Source organism: Eublepharis macularius, chromosome 19 (genome assembly GCF_028583425.1).
Source record: "Eublepharis macularius isolate TG4126 chromosome 19, MPM_Emac_v1.0, whole genome shotgun sequence".
NCBI lineage: Eukaryota > Metazoa > Chordata > Lepidosauria > Squamata > Eublepharidae > Eublepharis > Eublepharis macularius.
In genome coordinates, this window is record NC_072808.1 from 23,586,188 (window position 1) to 23,610,001 (window position 23,814).

At 49.5% G+C, this 23,814-nt stretch overlaps 1 protein-coding gene across 1 annotated transcript in view; it reads right to left on the minus strand.

Moving 5' to 3' along the window:
• BGN (biglycan) overlaps nucleotides 1–23,814 on the minus strand; it is a 58,289-nt gene that overhangs the window by 14,219 nt on the left and 20,256 nt on the right. The window contains exons 2-6 of the mRNA XM_055003619.1: nucleotides 11,138–11,400; nucleotides 7,006–7,118; nucleotides 5,708–5,921; nucleotides 1,377–1,487; nucleotides 1,163–1,256 (exon numbers count right to left, since the gene is read on the minus strand). Of these exons, the coding sequence (XP_054859594.1) occupies nucleotides 1,163–1,256; nucleotides 1,377–1,487; nucleotides 5,708–5,921; nucleotides 7,006–7,118; nucleotides 11,138–11,384 (779 nt within the window). The 5' untranslated portion in view covers nucleotides 11,385–11,400. The remainder of the gene's footprint in view (nucleotides 1–1,162; nucleotides 1,257–1,376; nucleotides 1,488–5,707; nucleotides 5,922–7,005; nucleotides 7,119–11,137; nucleotides 11,401–23,814) is intronic.

Consider the following 23,814-nt stretch of genomic DNA (forward strand, 5'->3'; position numbering starts at 1 on the left):
CCGCAGCCTAGAAAAGTGTTGAACTGGATGCCACCTGTGGGTCTGACCCTTTTATCTGGAGGGCAAGAGACTCGCTGTGCTTCAGAGCCAAGCTACAAGTGACACCTTACACAGGTTGGACACTTGTCAGCTTCCCTCAAGTTTTGATGGGAAATGTAGGTTTTACAGCTTGGCTCTCCATTACAGCTGCAAGACCAGGACGCCTACATTTCCCATCAAAACTTGAGGGAAGCTGACAAGTGTCCAACCTGTGTCAGGCATCACTTGTAGCTTGGCTCCAAGTCTGAGCCTGTACATAATACTGAAAGCAGGGCGATCCCTTCCCAAAGCTCTGGAGGCTCAGCCTGATACAGACACCCCCCCCTTACTCTGGAGTATGGTGGAAGGGGGGGGGCTCCAGCTTCTTCCCTGTGACAGCTGCAGGTGCCCCCATCCACTCGGGCAGCAGCTGTTTCCGCCATGAGAGCGGCCAGGAATGACACCTCCCTGTCCCATCCCCGTGCAGCAACCTGCTGCCCCTTCCTTTCATTTATTGCACTCTGGAAAAGAATGAGGGCAAGATACAATTTTCCTACAGGATTCCTTTCCCCACTACCTGTGGGGGTTGCCAACCACAAAGTGGGACCTGGAGATTTCCCAGGATTACAACAGATCTCCAGACTACAGAGATCAGTTCCCCTGGAGTAAATGGCTGCCTTGGAGCGTGAACTACATTGCATAATACCCCGCTGAGGTCCCTCCCCAGGATTCTCCCCCAAATCTCCAGGCATTTCCCGATCTGGAGTGTGCCACCTTAGCGCAAAAGACCCCACCGCAAGTCCCTGCCAAAGTCACTTCAAATAGTGTGGGGTTCCCATATGAAGGTTCCCCACAGGAACGACACAGCTCAGCCCTTACTCACTTTTACCATGAGATTTCTATGTGGGGTGGTTATCTGGGCCAATCAGAGGTAGGCTTGCCAATCTTCAGGTCAGGCCTGGAGGTTTTACAGTGGATCTCCAGACTAAGAAGATCAGTTCCCCTTGGAGAAAATGGCTGCTTTGGAGGGTGGACTCTGCGGCCTCAAATCCCCACTGAGGCCCCTCCGCTCCCCAGACTCTGCCCTCCTTACGTTCCACCCCTCCTCGTCTCCACGAATTTCCCAACTTGGAGCTGGTTGTACCTGTAGAGTTTGGAGTAGCTGATCAGGTCCTCCAATTCGATTGCTTGGATCTTGTTGTGGTCCAGATGTAACTCATGCAGGGTTTCAGGCAGATCTGGGAGGGAGGGAAGGAAGGAAGGAAGGAAGGGACAAGACACGGGAATTAGTCTTTCATGGATGCTGGGGGAGCAGGGGGCTATTTAAAGGAGGAAACGGCAGGGAAGTTCTCCTTTACCTTTGGGTATCCCGGTGAGCTTTGCTTCTGAGATTCGCAGGTAGTTGAGCTTCAAGCCGTCAAAGGCTCCAGGTTCAAACCCGCTGTTCTCTAGGGGGTTCCCACCCATCTCTGCGAAGAGAGGAACTGGCTTGCATAGAGGGTACAAGGAGATGTTTGCTCATATCCCCCCCTTCCTACTATTATACAGTGGGTTTGAAACTTCTTACCATTCCTATCCTTTTGACATTCATTATTCTTCTACAGAACAGGGGGCATTGCAGAGGTGGATTCTGGGGTACACATAGGTGGGGGGGGGGAGTGGCCAGGCTTTGGGGTAGGGTTGCCAGCCTCCAGGTGATGGCTGGAGATCTCCCAGAATTACAACTGATCTCCAGGCCATAGAGCAGTTCCCCAGGAGAACATGGCTGCTTTGGAGGGTGGAGTCTATGGCATTAAACCATGCTGAGGTCCCTCCCCTCCCCAAGCCTCGCCCTCTCCAGGCTCCACCCCCAAGGTCTCCAGGAATTTTCTAAGCTGGAGCTGGCAACACTACTGAAGCCTTATGCAGTCCTGTGGGAATGGAGCCGGTGTGGCCCTACAACATACTCAACAAACCCCTGCCGTGTGAAGGATGGAAGTGGAGAGCAGGCTGTCTTCCAAGCAACCTTCCTCTTGGGGAATCCCTGGAGGCTTCCGAGGAACCCAGAGATTCCCAAGCATGCAGTCTGCAAGCCATTGGCAGAGAGGGAAGACAGCACAGCAGGCCAATCCACACGTCCCATAATCCACGTGTCCTCCCAGTGGACTTCCAACAGAGGTGTTCTGGGAGTTCCGCAGGAGCATGTGGGCCTGATTCTTACTGGGGAGTGCAGGGGAAAGGAACCTCAGTCTAGTCCCTGTGCCGTTTGCCTTACCGAAACGGCTCAGAGGAGCCACGGTTTTCCTGCTGCAGAGACTTCCATGTACATAAGTTCACTTGGGGGCAAATAGTATCCTGCCAAAGCTGTTTCAGGTGAAGGAAATGGTGCAGGGAGGAAGGCTCAAGCTTCTTCTCCCTGCGTACCGTGGTCTTGATCCACCTTGGGGCCTCCACGCACCTGGGAATTGAGGTTCCAGCACAGAACTGCAGGTGCACGTCCTTGTGGTGACCATCTGCCTGTCATGCGAGCTCTCAGGAGCTGGGAGGGGCCACTCGGCCCTGCTTCGGCTGAGGACTGTACGAGTAGGGCGAGGGGGGCTTCCTCTTTCACCTCTCGTGCCTTTTGCCCAAGCCCAGATGGACCCGAGGGCGTTATTTGTCCCGTTTGGGAGCTTCATGGGTCATATTCAAAGCATGTTAAAAGTCTGTGTTGAGACCTAGGCCATTTCCATGCTACTTTCCGTCATTCGGAACGCCGCGGAACGTCATGGAAAAAATGCAGAAGATAGCGTCCTCATGTGAGTTTTGCACAACATCGCGCAAAACTTGCACGAGAAGACGCCATCTTCCGCGGTTTTTTTGCGATGTTCCGGATGAAGGTAGGTAGTGTGGAAACAGTTCAACTCGGGCCTAAATCCTGCACTCCAGCGTAGGCCAGGCACGATCCCCAGCACAGCTTTCTGAAACTCAATGTGGCATAGTGGTTAGAGTGTTGGATGAGGACCAGCGAGACCCAGATTCAAATCCCCCACTTGACACAAAGCTTATGGGGTTTACTTTGGGCCAGCCTCCCTTTCTGTCTGCCTAGTAGACCTCATAAGGTGATTGTGAAGGTGAAATGGACATGGGGAGAAACATGTTGGTTCTTACCTTTAAAGCCCTGAGTGGGTTGGGACCAGCATATCTTCGGGACCGCCTCTCCCTGTACGTTCCCCGGAGATCGCTTCAATCAGCGAATAAACATTTACTTGTGGTCCCCGGCCCTAAGGAAGCCCGCCTCGCTTCAACCAGGGCCAGGGCCTTTTCAGTCCTGGCCCCAGCCTGGTGGAACGCTCTGTCAATGGAAACCCGGGCCCAGCGGGACATATTATCGTTCCGCCGGGCCTGTAAGACAGAGCTGTTCCGCCAGGCATTCGGTGATTGAAGGGGGCGGTGCCATGTCAGCCTCCCACCTTTGGGGTGGGGGAGGGTTCTCCCCACCACTGCACTTTGTTAATTTGTTTTATTTTTTGTATACTGATTTTAGTTCTTGTTTTTATCGATTTTAACTGTTCACCGCCCAGAGCCCCTGGGGATGGGCGGTATATAAATTGAAATATAATAATAATAATAATAATAATAATAATAATAATAATAATAATAATAATAATGTACGCCTCCCTTAGGAGGAAATGTGACAGACAGCACAGCAAGATCAGGAGTACTGCTCTGGGGGTACGGACAATGCTGCTACACCCTCTCCCCGTCAACGGAGTGAAGACATTTGTCATGACGTCGTCCTATAGCCAGATCTGCCTGGTTATCTGGTGCCATGATGCCACCCTTTTCACGCCATGATCCCTGATTGCACTTCCTGTACAATCCCACCCAGTCAGGGATCACGTAGCGAAGACCCTTTCCACATGTCAATGAGGTGAGCACTCCCTTCTCCCCATTGTTGCCCCGTCTCTGCTCCAAGGGGGGGGCATCGTATATGCGGGTGCGTAGCACTTAATTCCACCCACCGGATGAACCTGAAACATTTCTAATGCTTCTCCCACAATGCAGCTTACCAGCCACGTGAGATTTTGACCCAGTTCTGTTCCAGTCTCACCAGTCTCCCCACTTTACAGGACAAAAACCATCTGCAGCATCCACTCTGGTGCGACTCCTGGGCCGTTGCACAAGTGCGATGTGGATGACAAACCCCCTTTCCCGCATCCATGCCTCGGGAAACCTTGAAGCGCCTTGATGGCAAATTTGTAGAATTCGGTAGCATAATATATGAAATGGAACCATTTGCTTCTTTCATTGAAATCCGAGCAGAGTGCATTTGATGTGGTCAACATATTCAAAAGAATCAATCTGCCATTCTAAGGCCCCCGAAGTCCATGGGATTGCTCTGTTTAGAATCGCACTGTTAATATACCAAAAGGCATTTTTGTTTTGGTCTCTGCTGGTCTTGCAATTATATTTTAGAATGCTGAGAAAGAGAATTTCAGAAAAGATACCAGATATTTCTCTGATCATAACAGCTGCATGATAGAGAAGAAAACCACATACCCCATCGGAATGAGTTTGACTTAGAATCTTAAAAATCCTAAACGTGTCAAAACGTATGAACTATAAGCGGTTAAGATTAAGAGTGTCGTACTAGGATCTGGGAGACCCAGGCCTGAATCCTACTCACTGGGTGACCATGAGCCAGTCACACACTCTTAGCCGAACCTGCCTCACAGGGATGTTGTGAGGATAAATTGGAGGAGAGGGGAATGATACAAGCCCCCTGGGATCCCCCTTGGGGAGAAAAGTGGAATATAAATAAAAACACATCATCAGTCAATAAAATGTTCAAAAAAACAATGTTCAAGCTGCACCAAAAGCCTTCACTGGGTACCTGAATAGCAGTGCAAACCTCTGCAGAGGTATTCCAGTCTAAGTACACTGATTTCAACGGCCTTAGAATAGAATAACCCTGAACAGGATTGCGCTGTAAATGTACTTTCTTGTGGGTTTCAGGTAGGTAGCACTGCTGGTCTGCAGTCGAACAGCGAGATTTGAGCCCAGGGGCACCTTGACGATCAATGAGATTGCTGGGCAGGAGCTCGTGAAAACCAGAGCTTCCTGACAAAAGTATCTGATGAAGGGCGCTTGGTTCTCAAAAGCTCCCGCCCTGGAAATCTCGTTGGTCTTTAAGGTGCCCCTGGACTCAAATCTTTCTTGGGGGTGTTTCTTATAGTGGGAACAGTTGCCGGAAAGATCAAGAGGGGTAGCCATGTCAGTCTGTCTGTAGCAGTAGAAAAGAGCAAGAGTCCAGTAGCAGCTATAAGACTAACAAAATTTGTGGTAGGGTATGAACTTTCATGAGCCACAGGTATCTGAAGAAGTGAGCTGTGACTCACGAAAGCTCCTACCCTACCACAAATTTTGTTAGTCTTATAGGTGCTACTGGACTCTTGCTCTGTCCAGATAACAGGAAGACGTGTAACACTGAACTAGTTGCCCACTGAATAAATCACTGTCCTACTCTTGAATTTCCAAAGCCTGGTTATTTTAGGTACTGTGACTTTAGACTGTTGGTCTACCTTTAGCCTGAGGGTGTCTGCAGTGGACTAGCTCCACTGATCTACTCTGGAGTGGGAGAAGAACGTTCTTGGGATGGGCCAGCCCCACTCATCATGCCTTGAGGATGGCAGAACAAATATCCGCTTGATACTACCACAGGCCTCACCAATGCAGTTCATGCTGTTGAGCCCATTGAAGACATCCTTGGAGATCTTCTTGATCCTATTGTCATGGATGCGGAGTTCAACCAAGGAGCTGGGCAGGTTAGGAGGAATCTCCACCAGGTTGTTCTTGGAGATGTAGAGTTTCTGAAGCTTGTGCAGGGGACTGAAGGCTTTGGGGTGGATCTTGGAGATCTTATTGTTAACCAGTACCAGGGCCTAGTTACCACAAAATACAGAAAGATCACATAAGGGGGAAGTAGAGGGTGGGTGGGTTGTACATCAATGGGAAAGGAAGAGACACAGTTCCCTAAAACGGGGCACTGAGAAAGAGACTCCGGGAGGTATTTTCAGCCCTTCTGATGCAGAAGGGAACGTTGAAAGGAGAGGAAAAATTGTAGTGGGAGTTCCACTACACCTTGCAGGGAACCAAGTGTGAACAAGAGGAATGCACACCCAGCTCGGCCAACGGGAAGTGCTACTGAGAGAAGGATTGTGAACGGTACATGCAAAATGTGCCTTTGAAGGTGGCTCAGGAGCTAAGAGTGGAGTGGAAATACAGATTACTAAGTACCTGGGGGTGCTCAAGTGCAGGACTTTGTGTGTGTGCCTGAATTCACATGCAGACTGTGTCTTGCTCGCTCACGTGCATCCCAGTTTCACAGGAGCTCCCTTTGTGAGACTGCACCTGCGAGTCGGGAGGGCGGAGCACCAATTCAGCTCTGTTTTTGCTGTGAGAACAAGTACTGTAGGCTCCTTTGACTTGCTGATTTGCATTTATTTAAGGTGTGAGAAAGTGTCAAGATCTGCATTTTAATAAATGGCGATGGGAGGTGGGGGAAACTGGCGGTGGGAGGTGGGGGATTTTGGCAGTTTTAGACAGAGAATTTCCTTGTCAAAGATTACCTACAGGGGTAGCAAAGAAAGGCATATTTCTTTATAGGAAAGTAACGCAACATTGTGCATCACTTTCAAACCGCATTGAAAGCAGAAGGGAAAAATGGAAAACACTGGAGCCTCACAATAAATGGGATACTTTCGGCAGTCAAGGAGGAACTGATATCAAAGCAATGGAAATGTGACTGTGCCTAGGGTGTGCATGGGAAGTGGGAGGGGAAACACATAGAATGAGGTTCACTTGAGCATCCCTAGGTATTTAGTAAGGTGCATTTCCATCCTTTCTCTGTAGGGAAGCCTGGTGGAAGAGAGGAACAAAGCTGCAAAGCCACTGGGAAATCTGGCTCGTCAAATCTGTGGTCTCTTCTACTGCCGGGGGCCATAACAGAGCTGGAAGGCTACGTACGTATAAGTGGTGCAGCCCTTTAAAGTCATCTTTGCGAAGTTCTGTAATCTGGTTGTTCTGCAGGTCCAGCAAACTCGTGTCTGGTGAAAGTTCTTTGGGCACTTCCTTGAGGCCTGAATAGGATGGAGGAAAAGGCATGGATCAATTAGGACCGGCTAAACTGGGCACATCGTCTAACTTGGGAAGTGCCAAGCGGTTGGCAAGGTTCTCCTGCCCTGAGGCAATGACCACGTAGCCAGAGAGGTGTGTCCCAGGACACCTTGCGGTACTGCGAAGGGTGCTGCTGAGACAGACTGATTGCGGCCGCACCTCTGGAAATGCTGCTGCCTCGAGCGGCTCCTGTGGTTGCTGGCTCCATTAGGGTAGTTCCTTGCTGAGGGGGGCCATGACAGAGCCAGAAGGGGGGGGGGCTTTTATGTGACATACATATAAGCTGCACAGCCCTGTGCTTGTGTCCAGGAGTGGGGAAGGAAAGTTACAGCTTAACCAGCTCCACAATGCAAATCTTGCTTCTTCATTAGGGGTTGGCAGAAAACAGGATGCCTTAGAGCAGGGATGGCTACAGTGTGCATTCTTGTGGTTGTGTTCTCAGAAGTATATTTTGCGTTCCAAACTGCTCCTTGATGGGTGGTCAGGCCCTTATATGGAAGTTGGCCCCGTTAGGATGCCCCCACCCCACCCCCAGTCACAGACACAGGAAGTCAAGCATAACTGGCCATTGCCCATTCAATCCAACAGTCTTAACAGTGCTGTCCTAAACAGAGATAAGCCCTTCTAAGTCTTACAGCCTTCAGTTAACAGAAGAGTATATCTTTGTTTAGGATTGCACCATAAATTGTGGAATACCTCTAGCTCTTGTCATTTTTAAGCAGTTTTATTTTCCTTATGGATACCGCTTTACTGACTCTTAGTCACTAGGGGCCAGGGAAAAAAATGCCTTTCGGGAATGACAACTAGCCGTTCCTGCAGCAGAGTGATTAATTCTTGCGGCTGATTCCGCACACGTTGGATAATGCACTTTCAATACACTTTATCAATCGTTTGAGGTGGATCTTTTGTTCCACACACAAAAAAATCCGTTCCAAATGACCTATAAAGAGGATTGGAAGTGCATTATCCAACGTGTGCGAAATCACTCTGATTCAGGGGTCCAGTGGCAAATCAACAGGAACTGGCTGGTGCATTGCTGTCTGGCTCAGGGCTCCGTGGCGACCTCATGCTATATGTAATGCCTAGTTCGGACCGTAGCAATTCTTCTAAAGGAGCTACAAACACAGCCTGCAATTTGACAACAAGCCAACTATAACACTTCCATTATCGTATCTGGTTTAAACTTGAAGGTGGGTTCACATGAAGAAACGTTCCTCTATATCTGTCTATGTATTTATTGGGAAAGTTTAGGAGCCTCCTCTACAGAGAACCTGCTCAGGGTGGCTCTAAGCTTGCCACCTGCCTGGAGAAAAAAAATCCTGTCCCTTTAATAGAGGCTTGATGGGATGCTACTTACTGGTGATGTTATTTCCATGCATGTCATTGAAAGTTTCAGCTGCCTATTTCTACAAATTAAGGGCTTTCCCACCTACTCATCTTATTACTGGTTTTCTGAGCGGTTGATCTCCAAGCAATGGAAGCAATTTAGATATGGTTCTTCCACGCATCTCCCCTCCCTTTGCATTTTAACAGTTATGGAGTCAGTCTATTTTGTTCTACGTGCCTAAAATAATCAGGGGGGTGCAGACATTATCGGGGGCATTATTGGCGATGACACTGCAAGGGGAAGGGCTAGAAACTTCCTTTTTTAAAAAAACATGAAAGCTGGGAACTTTAACATTTATTTAATAAAACTTGTTTGAAAAAAAAAAGCTGGGAACTCAGAGGATCTGCTTCAGGAATGATAGGTTGATATAATGCTATGAAAATGACAATAAAAAAAGACAGAAAACAAAACTGGGCGGGAGGTTTGTTTAAGATTAATTGATTAAGACGAATGTTAACTGGATTGGAGGTGAGTGAAGTGGGTGGGACAAACAAAACTAAAAGAAACATGATGCACAAGGAATAAAGGCAGCTCGGAATCAGCTTGAAAAAAAGATTGGGGTAAAAGTGGTCGTAGAAGAACAGGGGGAAAAGTGGGGCACCAAAACACTCAAAGCAAAAACTAAAGACAACAAAAATGCACTTGGAAATTAGGGGATAAATCAAAGCATTATGGGACTAGAACTGATGGGGGGAAAGCGTGCTTTAAGTCTCTAAAGGACAGGACATTTTTTCTTCAGGCCGGGCAGCCCCTTAGCGGCTTGCAACACAAAACATGATAAAATCATAAAACATGAAGATCATTTTTAAAAATTAACAACCATGAAAAAAATCCCGACCAATTGAAAACCCAGCCATCCAAAGACACAAAAAGCAAACCATGTTGCTGACGACTCACCTCTGATTCCTGTGCAGGTGCTGTATGTAGAACTTAATTGGTAGCAACACGGTTTGCCTTCCCGGTGCCTCGGGGCTTCCAGAGCTGTGATCGTGGGGGTGCACGACGGCGGGCAGGAATGGGTCACCTGCCCTGCCCTCCTCAAGCCACAATCAGGGCGGGGGCAGCGGGCACGTGGTGGTGGGCAAGCCTGGCTCACCTGCCTTACCTCCCTTAAGCCGCAATTGTGGGGGCAGGGGGCGCACAGTGGCAGGCAAGCCTGGCTCACCAGTCCTCCTCCACTGCCACAAATTTGGGCATGGGGGAGGGGGCAATTGCCCTGCCCGGCCAACCTGCCCTCCCCCCACTAGTATAGGGGCTGGGGGCAGTGATAATGCTTGGCCTGACCGTCCTGCCCTCCCCTGGCCTCAGGCCCTGGCCTCTCCTGGTAATAGGGGTGAGGAGGGGCAATGCCCAGCCCTGCCACCCTGCCCTCCCTCCACCATGATTGAGGCCTGGAGGAGGCGTCCATGCCTGGCACAGCCGCCCTGTCCTCCCCTTGCCACGATCAGGGCATGGGGAAGGCAGTAATGGCCAACCTGGCCCTCCTGCACTTTCTAGAGCCCCTTGTATTTTTTGCCACGATGGGCTTTGATGCTAGTAATATATAAACAGCAGCCTAAAAGAATTGTCATAAAACACACCTCAGGCTAAAAGCCGAGTGTGTTTGTTTGTTTGACGTATCCCCTGCCCTTCCCGCGAACAGGCTCAGAGTGGCTTCCAACAATGTCCCAATAAAGACACAATAAAACATTAAAACCACTTAATCCAGATAACATGATCAAAAGATGGAAATGTAAAAAGCAGTTTTTAAAAAACCAACCCAATTTTTCCACCCTTGCATGTGAATTTTTGCAAGAAAAAGGAGACCCACTTCATGCACCTTTATACTCTCAACCCCATAACAACAGGGAGAGAGGGGAATTTAAACTGGTTGAAGGAAAGCAGTCATTCAATGGAGGCTGAAGTGAGACTCGATATCCCACGTCGATGCATAGCCTCATCTCAAATGTGTTAGAATATGTGCAGAGAAGGCAGCCGAATGACCGTGGTGGGGATGGAGCACCTGCCCTACGAGCCAAGCACCTGGGGCTTTTGATTTTGGGGAAAAGGCAGAGGAGGGGTAAAATGAGCGAGGTTTACAAAATTATGCATAGCATTGTAAAAAGTGGATCATGAGGAACTCTCCCTCTCCCATAACACGAACTCAAGAACAGTATGAAACTGGTTGGCAGTAGATTTACAAACCCCGAAAGGCAGCACTGCATGCAGCAGAGAGGGGGTTCATGGAACTCACTGCTACAAGGTGTGGCGGTAGCCTTTGGCTTCGGAGGTTCAAAAAGGCAGCTTAGATTCATCCACAGGGGACAAAGCTACCCTGCCTATCAGCAAGAACAGGTGAGCGGGTTGAATGGCACCCTGCCTCTGACTGGCAGATGGGGGGAATGGTGAGCAGGGGGAGGGGGTGATTCCCAGCAGGTCCTGCTTGAGAGCTTCTCGAGGCATCCAACTGGCTGCGGTTGGAAAGCTGGACTGGATGGACTTCTGGTCTGTTCCAGCAAGGCAGCTCTTCTGGTGTGCTTTGTCATCAACTCCTGGCAACACTTCTTTCTGCCCTGAGATCGCAGCCCCACCCCTGCCCCCAAAGCACGCACTCACCCAGATCGGAGCACTGCACCACCCTTAGTTGGCAATGGCAGCCAAAGGGACAGAGGCCTGGAAAGAAAGGGAACACGTCTTCAGCCTCGGCACCCCCTGAAGTAGGGAAGATCCCTGAAGCCTCTTCCTCCTCTGGGGCGACGGCTTGGGCATCGTCCATGGAGAAATCCCAGAAGCCTTTCTGTGCAAAGGGGATGCTGCTGGTCGCCAGACCCAAGAGGGGGAACAGGAGCAGAAGGTGGTCCATCGTGGGAGATGCCAGGCTAGTGGGGAGAGGGGGGGGAGAGACAGAGAGAGCGCTTAGGAGGTCCACTTGCATTGTGAGGGTACAGCGGAACGTGTGTGAGAGACTTTATCACCCGCTGGACAGGGGCAGGCTAGCCCTTGACTTACTGGGACTTCCCCCCCCCTCCAGGCCTGCTGGTAGCCCTGTATATGTGTCAGTGGGCAAACACATGAAAAACAAACACGGCTGCTGCCACCACATCTGTCTCAGTCTCAGCCTGACCTGTCTCAGAGGACCATAATGAAGATAAAGACGGGGAGGGAACCATGTACATCAGGCCAGTCTAGGAATTGCTGGAGAGGCTATGGTAAAACCATAGACTTTTAGGCAATTCCTAGATTAGTGTGATGCCACTTCTGGGTTTCCCATGGAAGTGATGTCACGTTATCTTTTCCCCCTACTGCTGCCTTCTGGAGTACAATGGGCAATGGCACCCGGGGGCAGAAGGTACCCTGGCCCAAGTGGGCAAATGGCCTCTGAGTACTTTTATCCTACCCTTTTTAAAAGAAGCTCAGGATGGCACACATAGTTCTCCCCCATTTTAACCTCACAACAACCCCGTGAGGTAGGCTGAGATTAGCATAACTGGCCCAAAGTTATCCAGCACGTATCTGTGGCTCTCCTGCCCCTACCAGTGTTTAAACAGTCCCACCCACTGGGTGAAGAGCTTTCCCAAACAAGTCCAGAGTCTCTGATGAATAGACACACTTAGCAATTACAGAAACGGACGGTTACCGTCATCCTTTCAACAACCCTATAGGCAGGGCTTTTTTTCAGCTGGAACACGATGGAATGGAGTTCTGGCACCTCTTGAAAATGGTCACATGGCTGGTGGCCCCGCCCCCTGATCTCCAGACAGAGGAGTTGAGATTGCCCTCCGTGCAGCAGCACGGAGGGCAATCTCAACTCCCCTCTGCCTGGAGATCAGGGGGCAGGGCCACCAGCCATGTGACCATTTTCGCCGAGGGCGATTTAAACTTTTATAAACTCCCCCCTTGTTCTAGCTGACCCAAAGTGGCATCATTGTGTGATCCTGGGAGCGTGCACGCACTTTGCGCATGCGCATGCGGTACCAGGGGCACTACCTCCCGCCAAGAGTTGCCCCCTGCACTGGCAACCCACTGAGTTCCACCACCTCTTTTCCCAGAAAAAAGCCCTGCCTACAGGTATCCCTGTATTGTAGATGGTGGGATTGAGACTGAAATAACTGAGTTTGGTTTCAGAATCAGGCTCATGGCTGAGGTACCATTTAAACCCAGGGCTTCCTAGCATCACACCAAGAACAGAGTGGGGGAAGAAAAAGCAGTGCTGACGATCCACAAAGCAGCAATGAGTTAAAAGCAGGAAGAGTGCATGAGTGAGCACACGTGGCACACTCATTGCGCAAGACAGCTTTCCAATCCCTGCCCAGAGGGGCCAAATTAACAGCCTGGCTCTCTGCCCACAGCCCTGGCCTGCCAGAGATGTGTCAGGCCCTGCAGCTTGCAGCTGCGCCTCGCTGTGCGGCATTGAGTCCAGGGCTTGGTCAGAGTTGGCCAGCCAGCTGCGGTAACATTGCTCCTCTGAGGATGCCAGCAGGTTCTGCCAAGGCGCGCAAGACGTAGTAACATCTTAACAGAGGGTTCTGACTTTCCAGGTTGCAGAGGAAATCTGTGTGGGGCGCAGAGCCTCTCGCGTGGCATCTGCTTGAGGCTAACAAGAGCTCTTGCCTGGTTCAATCCAGAGCTCTGCAGACTCCAAAGGGAAGGAGGTAGGATCCTGGCCACTGCAATTTCTCACGCTCCCTACAAGGGTGATAAAAGGTGGGCATTTAATGGGATCCAAAACTAGCAAGCCCCCACTCCACGATCATCTTCATCTTTTCATGGAACACCCCCCAAAATCTGTGGCACGGAGAGAAAATTCACCCTGTCTCCCTTTTCCGTAGGAACAGGACCCAGTGGGGGTGTCTTGCCCAAGCGACTCCAGAATCCTGGAGCTAGGCCTGCTGCAACCGACCCTCACGAGAAGCTTTGCTTTGGAGGAAACGTTTTTGTCATATTTTTACTGTGCGTAAGGCAGATTGTCTCACTTCATTTTTACCACGGGTCTTTATACTGTGACACTGTGACACTGAGAGATCTCTGTCTTTTGGTGCTACACCTCTGAAGATGCTGGCGAAACGTCAGGAACTACAATGCCAAGACCACGGCAATACAGCCCGGAAAACCCCCAACAACCATCGTTCTCCGGCCGTGAAAGCCTTCGACAATACATCGGCCTTTATACCGCTTGCTGCTTCTTTCTCCTGCTTGGAGTCTCCTCTTTTCTTGATGTCTCCCATTTCTTGTCTCTGCTTTGCCAAACTGCCACTAACAGCCCTCTCTTTAGTCTAGGGCGCATCTACCCAGCATTGGGTAGCTCAATGATTTGGCAACGTCCAACAAATGCAGTGGCACAGCCTCTCCTATTTGTAGTCGTTTCACTGTAGTCGGATGATTTCTCTGTTGCAGTGCAGTTTGCTACTGGTTTGAATGGGTTCTTCCCAGTGATTCTGCCATCAGGGGTTTTGTCGCTTGAACAATCTTAGCAACCGTTCTTCAACTAAAGTCATCACCAGCTCTGCGCCTGTCCTGCTCCTCCCACATCCAAGCAGTTTCCCCTTGCTGTAGCAGCTGCTAAAAGACTCGCTTCATGCTATGGTGACAACTGCACATCTGGTCTACAACATCTGTATAACCCGCTTTAGTAGCCTTCCCTCCAGTTCTTCTCCATCTCCCCTATTCCAGCTAGTTCGGGGTGACTGTTGTTAAACTAATACTTTGTTTCTCCCACCACGACCACAGCTGTGCTTTCATCAGATCCTTACAGCAACTCCCTCTCACCTTCAAGGTTCTAGACCTCATTCATTACGGAGTAAGTTTCCAACTAGAGTTCCAGCTGCCCTCCCCTTTCTCTGTCCTCTTTATCCATCTCGGTTTTTGCAGTTTTCCTGCAGAGACACTCATATTGATCCAGCATATCTGCAGAGCCACCAAAGATGCCACTGCCAGGGCCAAGGATTTGGGCTAGCCCTAGCTTTGGCCCTGCTTTTTGGAAGATATAGTCAGGAGCAGGGGCTTTTTCTGGAGAAAGAGGCAACTCCTGGCGGGAGGTGGTGCCCCTGGTACCAAGTGCGCAAAGTGTGCGCACGCTTCTGGGACTGAGCAATGATGTCACTTTGGGTCAGCTGGAACAAGGGGGGAGTTTTTTAAAGTTTAAGTCGCCCTCAGCAAAAATGGTCACATGGCCAGTGGCCCCGCCCCCTGATCTCCAGACAGAGGGGAGTCCGCTGGAGGGCGATCAGGGGGCGGGGCCACCGGCCATGTGACCATTTTCAAGAGGTGCTGGATCTCTGTTCCACCGCATTCCGGCTGGAAAAAAACCCTGGTCAGGAGTGCCGAGGGCTGCCAGTTCTGGGTTGGGAAATTCCTGGAGATTTGGGGGTGGAGACTGGGGGTGGGGGGTGGGGAGGGGTCTCAGTGGGGTACAATGCCAGAGAGCCCACCCTTCAAACCAGCCATTTCCTCCAGGAGATTGATCTCTGTCATCTCGAGTTCACTTAGGGTTGCCAGCACACCGCTCAAGGGGTGCTGCCCCCCCCCCCCGGCTAGCAGGAGGAAAGAATGTAGGGAGGCTGACTGGAGTCCAAGGAGCATGTGAAAAAGGCCACACGTGCTGTAGAGGCCTTCCACTGAGGTGACTTGTGGTTAAGCAATGGGGACCAGCGCCTCACACCCCTGCCAGCAGCCCTTCCTGTGATTCTGGGAGCTCTCCAGGCCTCACCTGGAGGTTAGCAACCCTAGGAGTGCTTGTCATCAGCTTACTGCTACTAAACCAACTCTGACCCTTCCTGACAACCTCTGGCTTGGAGCCTCAGTGAGACGTGTCCTGGTAACAGCCAGGCTGGACAATTTATTACAATGCGCTCATCCGTGGTGTGTCGCACTAATCATATGACACCAGTTTTGTTCCAGTTTATCATGACTTCTAGTTAACAACTGGGGCCCATTCCAAATGCTGGGTTTGACCTTTGACATCCTAATCCATTGGGTATCAGAAAGGCGTCCTTCTCCAACAAGGTCATCAGCTGAGGGCATGCTTATTGTGTTCTACTATCACCGTTGAGATGTTTGACGGATAACAGTCAGGCCTCTTCAGTGGTGGCACCAAGGTTGTGGAATGCACTCACTTGCAAGTTACATCTGACACCTGAGGACAGAAAGAACTTCTGCCACGGGTTTGGGTTCACCTGAGGCTTGGTGGCTGGGCAGATCAATTTGGCTTCTGCAGCTCTGATGAGGTTTGTATTAGTATGTGTTCTCCTCCTGTTACATTTTCCTCCTGTTCTCATAGTTTATTGTGCTGTGTTACTTTTTACTTATTATTAACCATAGATTTTTATGGTGTTGTATGCAGCCGTGGCATTTTGGCACCAAAAAGAAAAGTATGAGTATGTTAATAAACAAATAAACCATAGATTACAATTCTTCATAATAATAAACAAGGAAAGGGGAGGTTATGACAGAAAGGGGAACTGGTGCTACAATAAAAACCAATCACTTGTGTGGTTGAATATGAGTTTCAAAACTTAGTAAGAAGTATGTAATAGAAAACAAATATCCTGGTCCTCACTTTTAATTGAAGCTTTCCTCTTCTCTGTTCTACATCACTCCTTCTTGCTGGCAGATTGCCCTACTGAAACCAGGGCCGATTCCGCATGGCTTACCTGAAGCCGGGACGTTGCGGAACATGCCGGCAAAACCACGGAAGATCGCGTTTTCTCGTGCGAGTTTTGCGCGACATCGCGCAAAACTCGCGCGAGAAAATACAATCTTTCAGGTTTTTGCCAGCATGTTCCACAATGTCCCACAACATTCCGGCTTCAGGTAAGCCATGCGGAATCGGCCCAGGTTCAGCTCCCATATGAATCTTCTTGTCAACAGAGACTCAGGGCAGGGCTTCATCTGTGTAGGCCCCAATGTTCTCATTACCCATCGAGAGCTACCTCAGCCTTGCAAGATTTTATCCAGAAACGCCATCCCGTTTTTAATTTACCCGGGATCTTAATTAAATTATGCAGTCTTAGCTATCAAATGTTTATTCCACTCCCTGTTAGGGAAAGGGTGCCCCTCTCTCTTTCTAGGGGGAAGGGAAGGTTCCCTTTAGCTGGCTGTAAGGACGCCATGGATCCTGGTAACAGAATTGACTTTGAAGGAAATGCCTGGAGAAACTGACTGGGCGGTGCAATGCCGAGGAAGGTTCGGCTCTCCTCAAACATGCCTTTTGCAGTTAAAAGCAGATCCTCCTTACATTTCCTATGTGAACGGGGCAGATAGGCAAGTAAAACACACGGCTGACACCATGACTTCTAGCTTGTCCTTGTACCAACGGGTGGGAAATGCTCCTGAAAATTCAAAAAGCATGCTATAAATGCTAGCTGCATTTTACAGCAAAAATTCATGGCTTCCTGTAGTGACTGGTTATGCAATTTTTTTGTAATGTGTTTTTAAATTTAGTGAGTATGTCATATCCATCTTGGGAAGATAATGGAACATAACATAGATATTTTAAACAGTAACTTCCTCTCACTTGTCCCTCCATTTGACCAGCTACTCCCGCCCCTTCCGCTGCCCCTTGTCAGCTCCTGTCCTTTATCCCAGGCATGCAGGCTGTAGGGTTGGGGACCAAGCCGCTTTACTCTGTATAGAGCTTGACGTAGGAATGACCAGGGCTTTTTTTCAGCAGGAACGCGGGGGAACGGAGTTCCGGCACCTCTTGAAAATGGTCACATGGCCGGTGGCCCCGCCCCCTGATCTCCAGACAGAGGGGAGTTGAGATTGCCCTATGCGCCATGTGGCGCGGAGGGCAATCTCAACTCCCCTCTGTCTGGAGATCAGGGGGCGGGGCCACCGGCCATGTGACCATTTTCGCCGAGGGCAATTTAAACTTTAAAAAACTCCCCCCTTGTTCCAGCTGACCCAAAGTGACGTCATTGTGCGGTCCTGAGTTCCATCACTGAGTTCCACCCCCTCTTTTCCCAGAAAAAAAGCCCTGGGAATGACCATTCATTATTTTACCAATGAACTTCCTATGCTTTTACCTGAGACATTTTGATGCGTGGAGACAGAAAACCTCCAGAAAGCCTTGACGCAGCGCCGGCACCTGTCCTCTGTTCAGCCCAGGGCCCAGTCCACTTGGAGGCATGCTTGGAAAACCCGCAAGGAACGGGATGGGGTCAGTTTCACGTCAGTGCTGCCATTCCTTTCAACGAGGGCGGCGCAGGAGACCATTCTGATTCCCTGCATGCCCTGGCCAAGTCTGATTTCTCCCGCAGTGCCGCCCAGTGAACTGCAACAGGCTGCACCAGGGGAGAGGTCTGGCTGGAACCAGCTGTCATTTGGCTCCTGCCCTCCCAGAAATTCACCCATCAGCAGCCTTGGCCATTATTTAACTATGACAGGAGGACTCGTACTCATAGGGGAGAGAAAATCTCATTTTCTTTGCTCTCCTACATCTAGGGTTGGAAACCACTGTGTTGGGAAGTTCTTGGAGAATTAGGGGTGGAGCCTGGGGAGGGCAGGGTTTACGGAGGGACCTCAGTGGGCTATAATGCCATAGAGTTCACCTCCCAGAGTGGCCATTTTTTCCAGGGGAGCTGATCTCTGTCATCCCGATTCCAGGAGAACTCCAGCCCCACTAGAGGCTGGCCTGGCATTCTCCCAGAACTACAACTGATCTCCAGAATAGAGAGATCAGTTCCTCTGCAGGAAATAGCAGCAGGGAGGGAAAGGGGGCAGAGTTTACGGTGTTGCATTCCCACCGAGCTCCCTCCCCTCACCAACTTCTTCCTCTACAAGCTCTGCCTCCAGATCTCCAGGAATTTCCCAAGCTGGAGTTGGCAAGCCTATCTTGCTTCTTCCTTCTCTGCCCCCTTTTGACTATTAAATTATAAAGCATTATTTTGTACTGTAAACTGCCTGGAGTGCATTGGCAGCGCGGCATCATTTCTCCTGGAAAATCAGAAACACCCTAAATCTCCTGCCTGAGGCAGCTGTTTCACCTTCATGGTGGGCCCGCCTACTGCGCGAATGTAAACCTCTTCAAACCTTCTAGGACAGTGATGGCGAACCTTTTTGAGCCTGAGTGCCCAAACTGCAACACAAAACCAACTTATTTATTTCAAAGTGCCAGCACTGCAATTAAACCTGAATACTGAGGTTTTAATTAAGAAAAAACAACTCATACAGTTGTCCCAACTAATTAACATCTCTCTCTCTCTCTCTCTCTCTCTCTCTCTCTCTCACTCACTCAAGAGCCACAAATGAAAGTAAAGCAAGTTACATCAAAGCAGTTTGCCCTTCTTTAGACCAGCAGCCCTGCTTGCAAGCACTCGTACTCTCTCTCTCTCACTCACTCACTCACTCAAGAGCCACGACTGAAAGTAAAGCAAGTTAAATCAAAGCAGTTTGCCCTTCTTTACACCAGCAGCCCGGCTTGCAAGCACTCGTACTCTCTCTCTCTCACTCACTCACTCAAGAGGCACGACTGAAAGTAAAGCAAATTAAATCAAAGCAGTTTGCCCTTCTTTACACCAGCAGCCCAGCTTGCAAGCACTCTCTCTCTCTCTCTCTCTCTCTCTCACTCGCTCAAGAGCCACGACTGAAAGTAAAGCAAGTTAAATCAAAGCAGCTTACTCTTCTTTAGAAAGCCAACCCCAGCAGCCCGGCTGCTGCCACTGCTTCCTGCTGCTAAAGAGACAGGCAGCAGGGAGGCAGCCTTGAGGAAAAGGAATCACGTGGGCAGGGCCAAAACCTATGTGATCTCTGCTCAGAGCTACTGGAATGCCATTGCAGGCGTTCCCCCTCCAAATGAACCCTGGACCTAGTGATCGGCGACTTGGCTCGCGTGCCCCCACAGAGAGGGCTCTGCGTACCAGCTGTGGCACACGTGCCATAGGTTCGCCATCGCTGTTCTAGGAGAATGCAGAATGGAAATGAAATTGATTAATCCGTGTATTTAGCAACCTGTCCTTTCTTCCCATTATGCATCACTAACATGTTAGTAAGATGGTGTGTGTGTGGGGTGGGAGGATCAGAATTCAAAGCAAAAAAAATGCAAAGTTGAATCAAAATAATTTATCTTGGTGATTATTTGCACCGACCTGTCTGATCCCTTTTGTGAGATTTTTTTAAAGAATATAGGTTATTGTTTTCTAAAGAAAATAAAAGTTTTGTGTAGATAAGAGAGACAGGGTGGGGAGGCATAATCCTATGAGTCAGGCTGCTATGTAGCCTCTTCTGCCTTGCTTTGGCCGGATATATGGACTTCCCGATAGGATCTGCTAATAGTTCTGCTAAGAAGCTGGGTGCAGGCAGCTCTGCTTGAGGGTCCCTTGCAACGTCACAGAACTGCTTCTCACTACACCCAGAGCAGTTATTCAAGTTTTAAAAAATGATATTTAACAGCACTGCCCAAATGTTTAATTGGATAAACTTGCAAGGAATTGAGGATGGGGGGTGGGTAGGAAGGCAGATAAGGGAAGAGGAAGCCAGCTGTGAATTTGGAGGCAAGTACGTGTGTCATTTTACATCAGCATCTGTTCATCTGTACATCTGAACACAGCTGGAGTCACACATATAGTTTAAAGAGCATGAATGGAAGCCGAAGAAGACACAGAGGTGTCTTCCACACGGTCATTTTTCAGCATCTCATACTCCATTCTGCTTCCCATGTTCTCCTCATTTCCAGACATCAAAGGTAGTCATGGGACACAGATACGACTTTCGTCCATCTTTCCCCCATCTTTCCCCATCTTTTGAAGTCGATGCCTAGTCGACGCTGCCACATGTTACGTGTGAAACACCACACTCCCGTTCCGTTTCTCGTGGCCTCCTCTTCCTTTCCCCCGGGGGCTGGTTGATCTGCCTGCCGGTAACCCCTCTGACCCTCCTCAGCTCTCTGCTCTCTTTCCACCATTTTAACAGTAAAGTGAGGTAAGGGTCATAAGGCTCCTTCTCCGTTCACTTCCTTCCTCCCGGGTATGTACACACACTCTTATTATTTTTTTCAAAGCCAGGAATGAATCCTAACATCGCTGCTCATTCCTCTTGCCTTTAAAAGCCAGGAAAGGGTTATATGGCTGCTTTTCCCGCCATCCCTGCAAGTTTCAGGTTTCCCCTACCATTTGCGAAACAAAGCTGCTGGGAGAGAATGAAGCTGCAGCATTTTAACCCTTCCCTGGCTTGGCTTTTTTAAAAAATGAGAGTGGAACAAGCACGAAAAGTACATTTCCCCCAGAACTCTGCCACCAATTGCCTCTCCAGTGGGCAAGGGACAGCCCAATCAGCAAATACAGGGAGAGGAGGATGGGGTCCAACACTGTAACGTTACAATGCACGTGAAATTTTTTTTTAAAAAAATGATACCAGCTCCAGCCCCCACAAAATGCAGCTCCAAACAGACACATCTCAACTTGTAAGCAGACACCAAATTGCACTGAGGTCATGCAGTGCAGAATGATGGGACCCCAAGCCACTTCAGCACTGATCGGCCTGAACGCTCAGCACTGCCAGCTTAACGTGTGTCGTGTGGAACGGGCCAGAAAGTAGTCAGGCTGTAGAACCTCCAGACACGCCCCCGGTCTGAACACAGAAGATTTTTATCATCTCTGGGTGTTTTTTCTGTTGCATGTTTATAAATGAACAAAATTCAAGCCCAGTAGTACCTTAGAGACCAACAAAATACCTGGTATCTGACAAAGGGAGCTTTGACTGACAAAATTTTATACTCAGGAAAATTCTGTTGGTCTCTAATGTGCCCTGGACTCAGATTTTGTTGCTGCCCACTTGAAACCATGTTTTAAAATGTTTCCTTAACTATGAGGTCTAGGAACTTGCTTCCAAAACAAAAAGAGCCAAGATTCTCAGAGTTCTCTGCCACTCACATAGGTGTATACTGCAGAATGCTCTCTTTAGCCATCGATCTATCAGACCACTACCTAGCATCCCTCCACTAGATCCAGTCGATCTGCTGTTTGGCATTGGCACCAGCTACTGCTGTTCTGTGCTTCTGATAGGCCCAGCAGCCAGGAAGGATCTCTCTGTGACGGATGTAGGGCTGCCAGCTCCATGTTGGGAAATTCCTGGAGATCTGGGGGGTGAAAGCTGGAGAAAGTGGGGTTTGGGGAGGGAAAGGACCTTGGCATGGCATAATTCCATAGAGTCCACCCCCACCCCCCCCCAAAGCAGCCATTTTCTCCAGGTGAACTGATCTCTGTGGCCTGGAGACTAGTTGTAATTCCAGGAGATCTCCAGCCACTACCTGGAGGCTGGCAACCCTAGACGGATGAGAGCCTACTGCTTCTTACAGCAAATCTGCATGGGTTGTAGCTATATAAGTGTATGGCTACCCCAGCAAAAAATAGTCCCTGTACTTGGCTTCTGGTTGCGAGCGAGCGTCCTGTAATTGTGTGAGGCCAAGAACAGGCTGTAATTTAGCAGCTATTTTAGCCTGCCTCCAGGCCTGTAGTGGTAACAAAGACCACCCCTTGCCCCCTGGAGAGCCCTAGCATGGACAGGATAAGTAGGGGACTCAGGGCAGGCTTAGCAATTTTTTTCCTCACATACACACACACACACAGAACTTGCATACGCTGCCCATTCTCCTGACGTGGAAAATTGTAGTAAGTCCTGAGGTTCCAGATGGCTCTGTTTTTGGAGAGGTGAGATCATGGTGACTAACTTGGACAGGATCCCTGCCCGTTTCTCTTACTGTAAGGAACCAGAGCTGATGTCACTAGCTTGCGCAACCCCTCCCCCACCCCTGGAAGTTGTGTTACTAACTACAAGGAACCGGGGTCCTTCTGCATGCAGCGTGTCTAAATGGCACAGGGTGACTAAGGCAACCTCCTCTGCGCTGCCTCTGGGGCAGAACCGGGGGGAAAGCAGGCAGTGTGACAATATCTACCACTATAAAGAGAATAATTGGGACAAAGAGCAGTGGCTCAGTGCTGGAGCACACATGGTACACACACACACAAAGTTCTGGGCTCAGTCCTAAGAAAGACACTTCTCTGCTAGGCAGACCCGGGGTCTGGCGTGGTACAAGGCAGCTTGTTTCAGAATGTGAATATGGATTGCCTGATGAGATGATGTATGCCGAAGGCGCAAACAAGACTGGGTCATGCTACATTTCTTTCTTTACCTGTCTGCCTTCTGGGGATGGGGCCATATTTTTAAAGATACACTGCAGGGAAACAAAACCCTCCACTTCCTTGGCTTTACCTCCCCCCATTCCTTCGCTTTAAGCACTTTCACCCCTGCTTAGCATACTTCTGTCTATAGGAACTGGGCTGGAGAGAAGGAGCCTGCGGTGGTGGAGTCAGGAGGATATCTGCTTTGCAGCAAAAAAAATGCCCTTTCCTTTTCATAGAGGCTTAATGTGACGCTTTGCATGGCCCAGAGGTCAAGAACATCACCTGGTAAATAGCATCCCATTAGGCCTCTATTAAGAGACAGGGACATTTTTTTCTCCAGGCCAGTTGGCAATCCTAAAACGAGGGGGGGGGCAGTCACCCTATCAACAATGTTTGGTGGCCCGTTGATGCACAAGAGGGACGTGGCTGCATCCCAGGTGTCAGTGGTATGGGAAGAGACAGGCATTCCCGCCCAGATCTGGGTCACAATCTCACTGCCACTGTTGATTTATTCATCTAAAACATTGATTAGTCTCCTTTCTACCTTGCAGGAACTCAAGGTGGCTTACAATATAGATAAAATAATGATAAAATGAATAAAAACAAGCTTTAAAAACCTAGTTTAAGACTGCCAGTAAACACATTGCATCTGACAAAGAGAGCTGTGGTTCTGGAAAGCTTCAATATGCCTCAATAAAGTTGGTTAGTCTTAAAGGTGCTACTGGACTTTTTACTATTTTGCAACTACAGACTAACGTGGCTAACTCCTCTGGGTCAGTAAACACAGAGCCTCTCTACACAAGGCTTATGGCACATGTTCTTTACATGTCGGGAGATGTAATGTTAGCCAGGAAATGTAGTTTTAAAAGACAGAATCGGCACACCCTCCACCGCCTCTGGTATGCTGAACTGTCTCCCCTTCCAGAGCCTTTGCCCTGCCACCGTTGCTGCTTAAAACTTAGAATTAACCGAGCCTCGGCGGAGCAAAGGCTCTGGAAGGGGAGACAGTTTGGACTGCCAGAGGCAGAGGATCATGAGAGAATCTGTCCCCTCTGCTGGGCTGGCTTTGGGCCAAGCTACAAGAGACGAATGACACTTGAACGGCAAGTGAACAGACTCACAGGTATTCCTCCCTGTTCACTTATGCTCCACTTGTGCTCCACTTGATCTACTTGT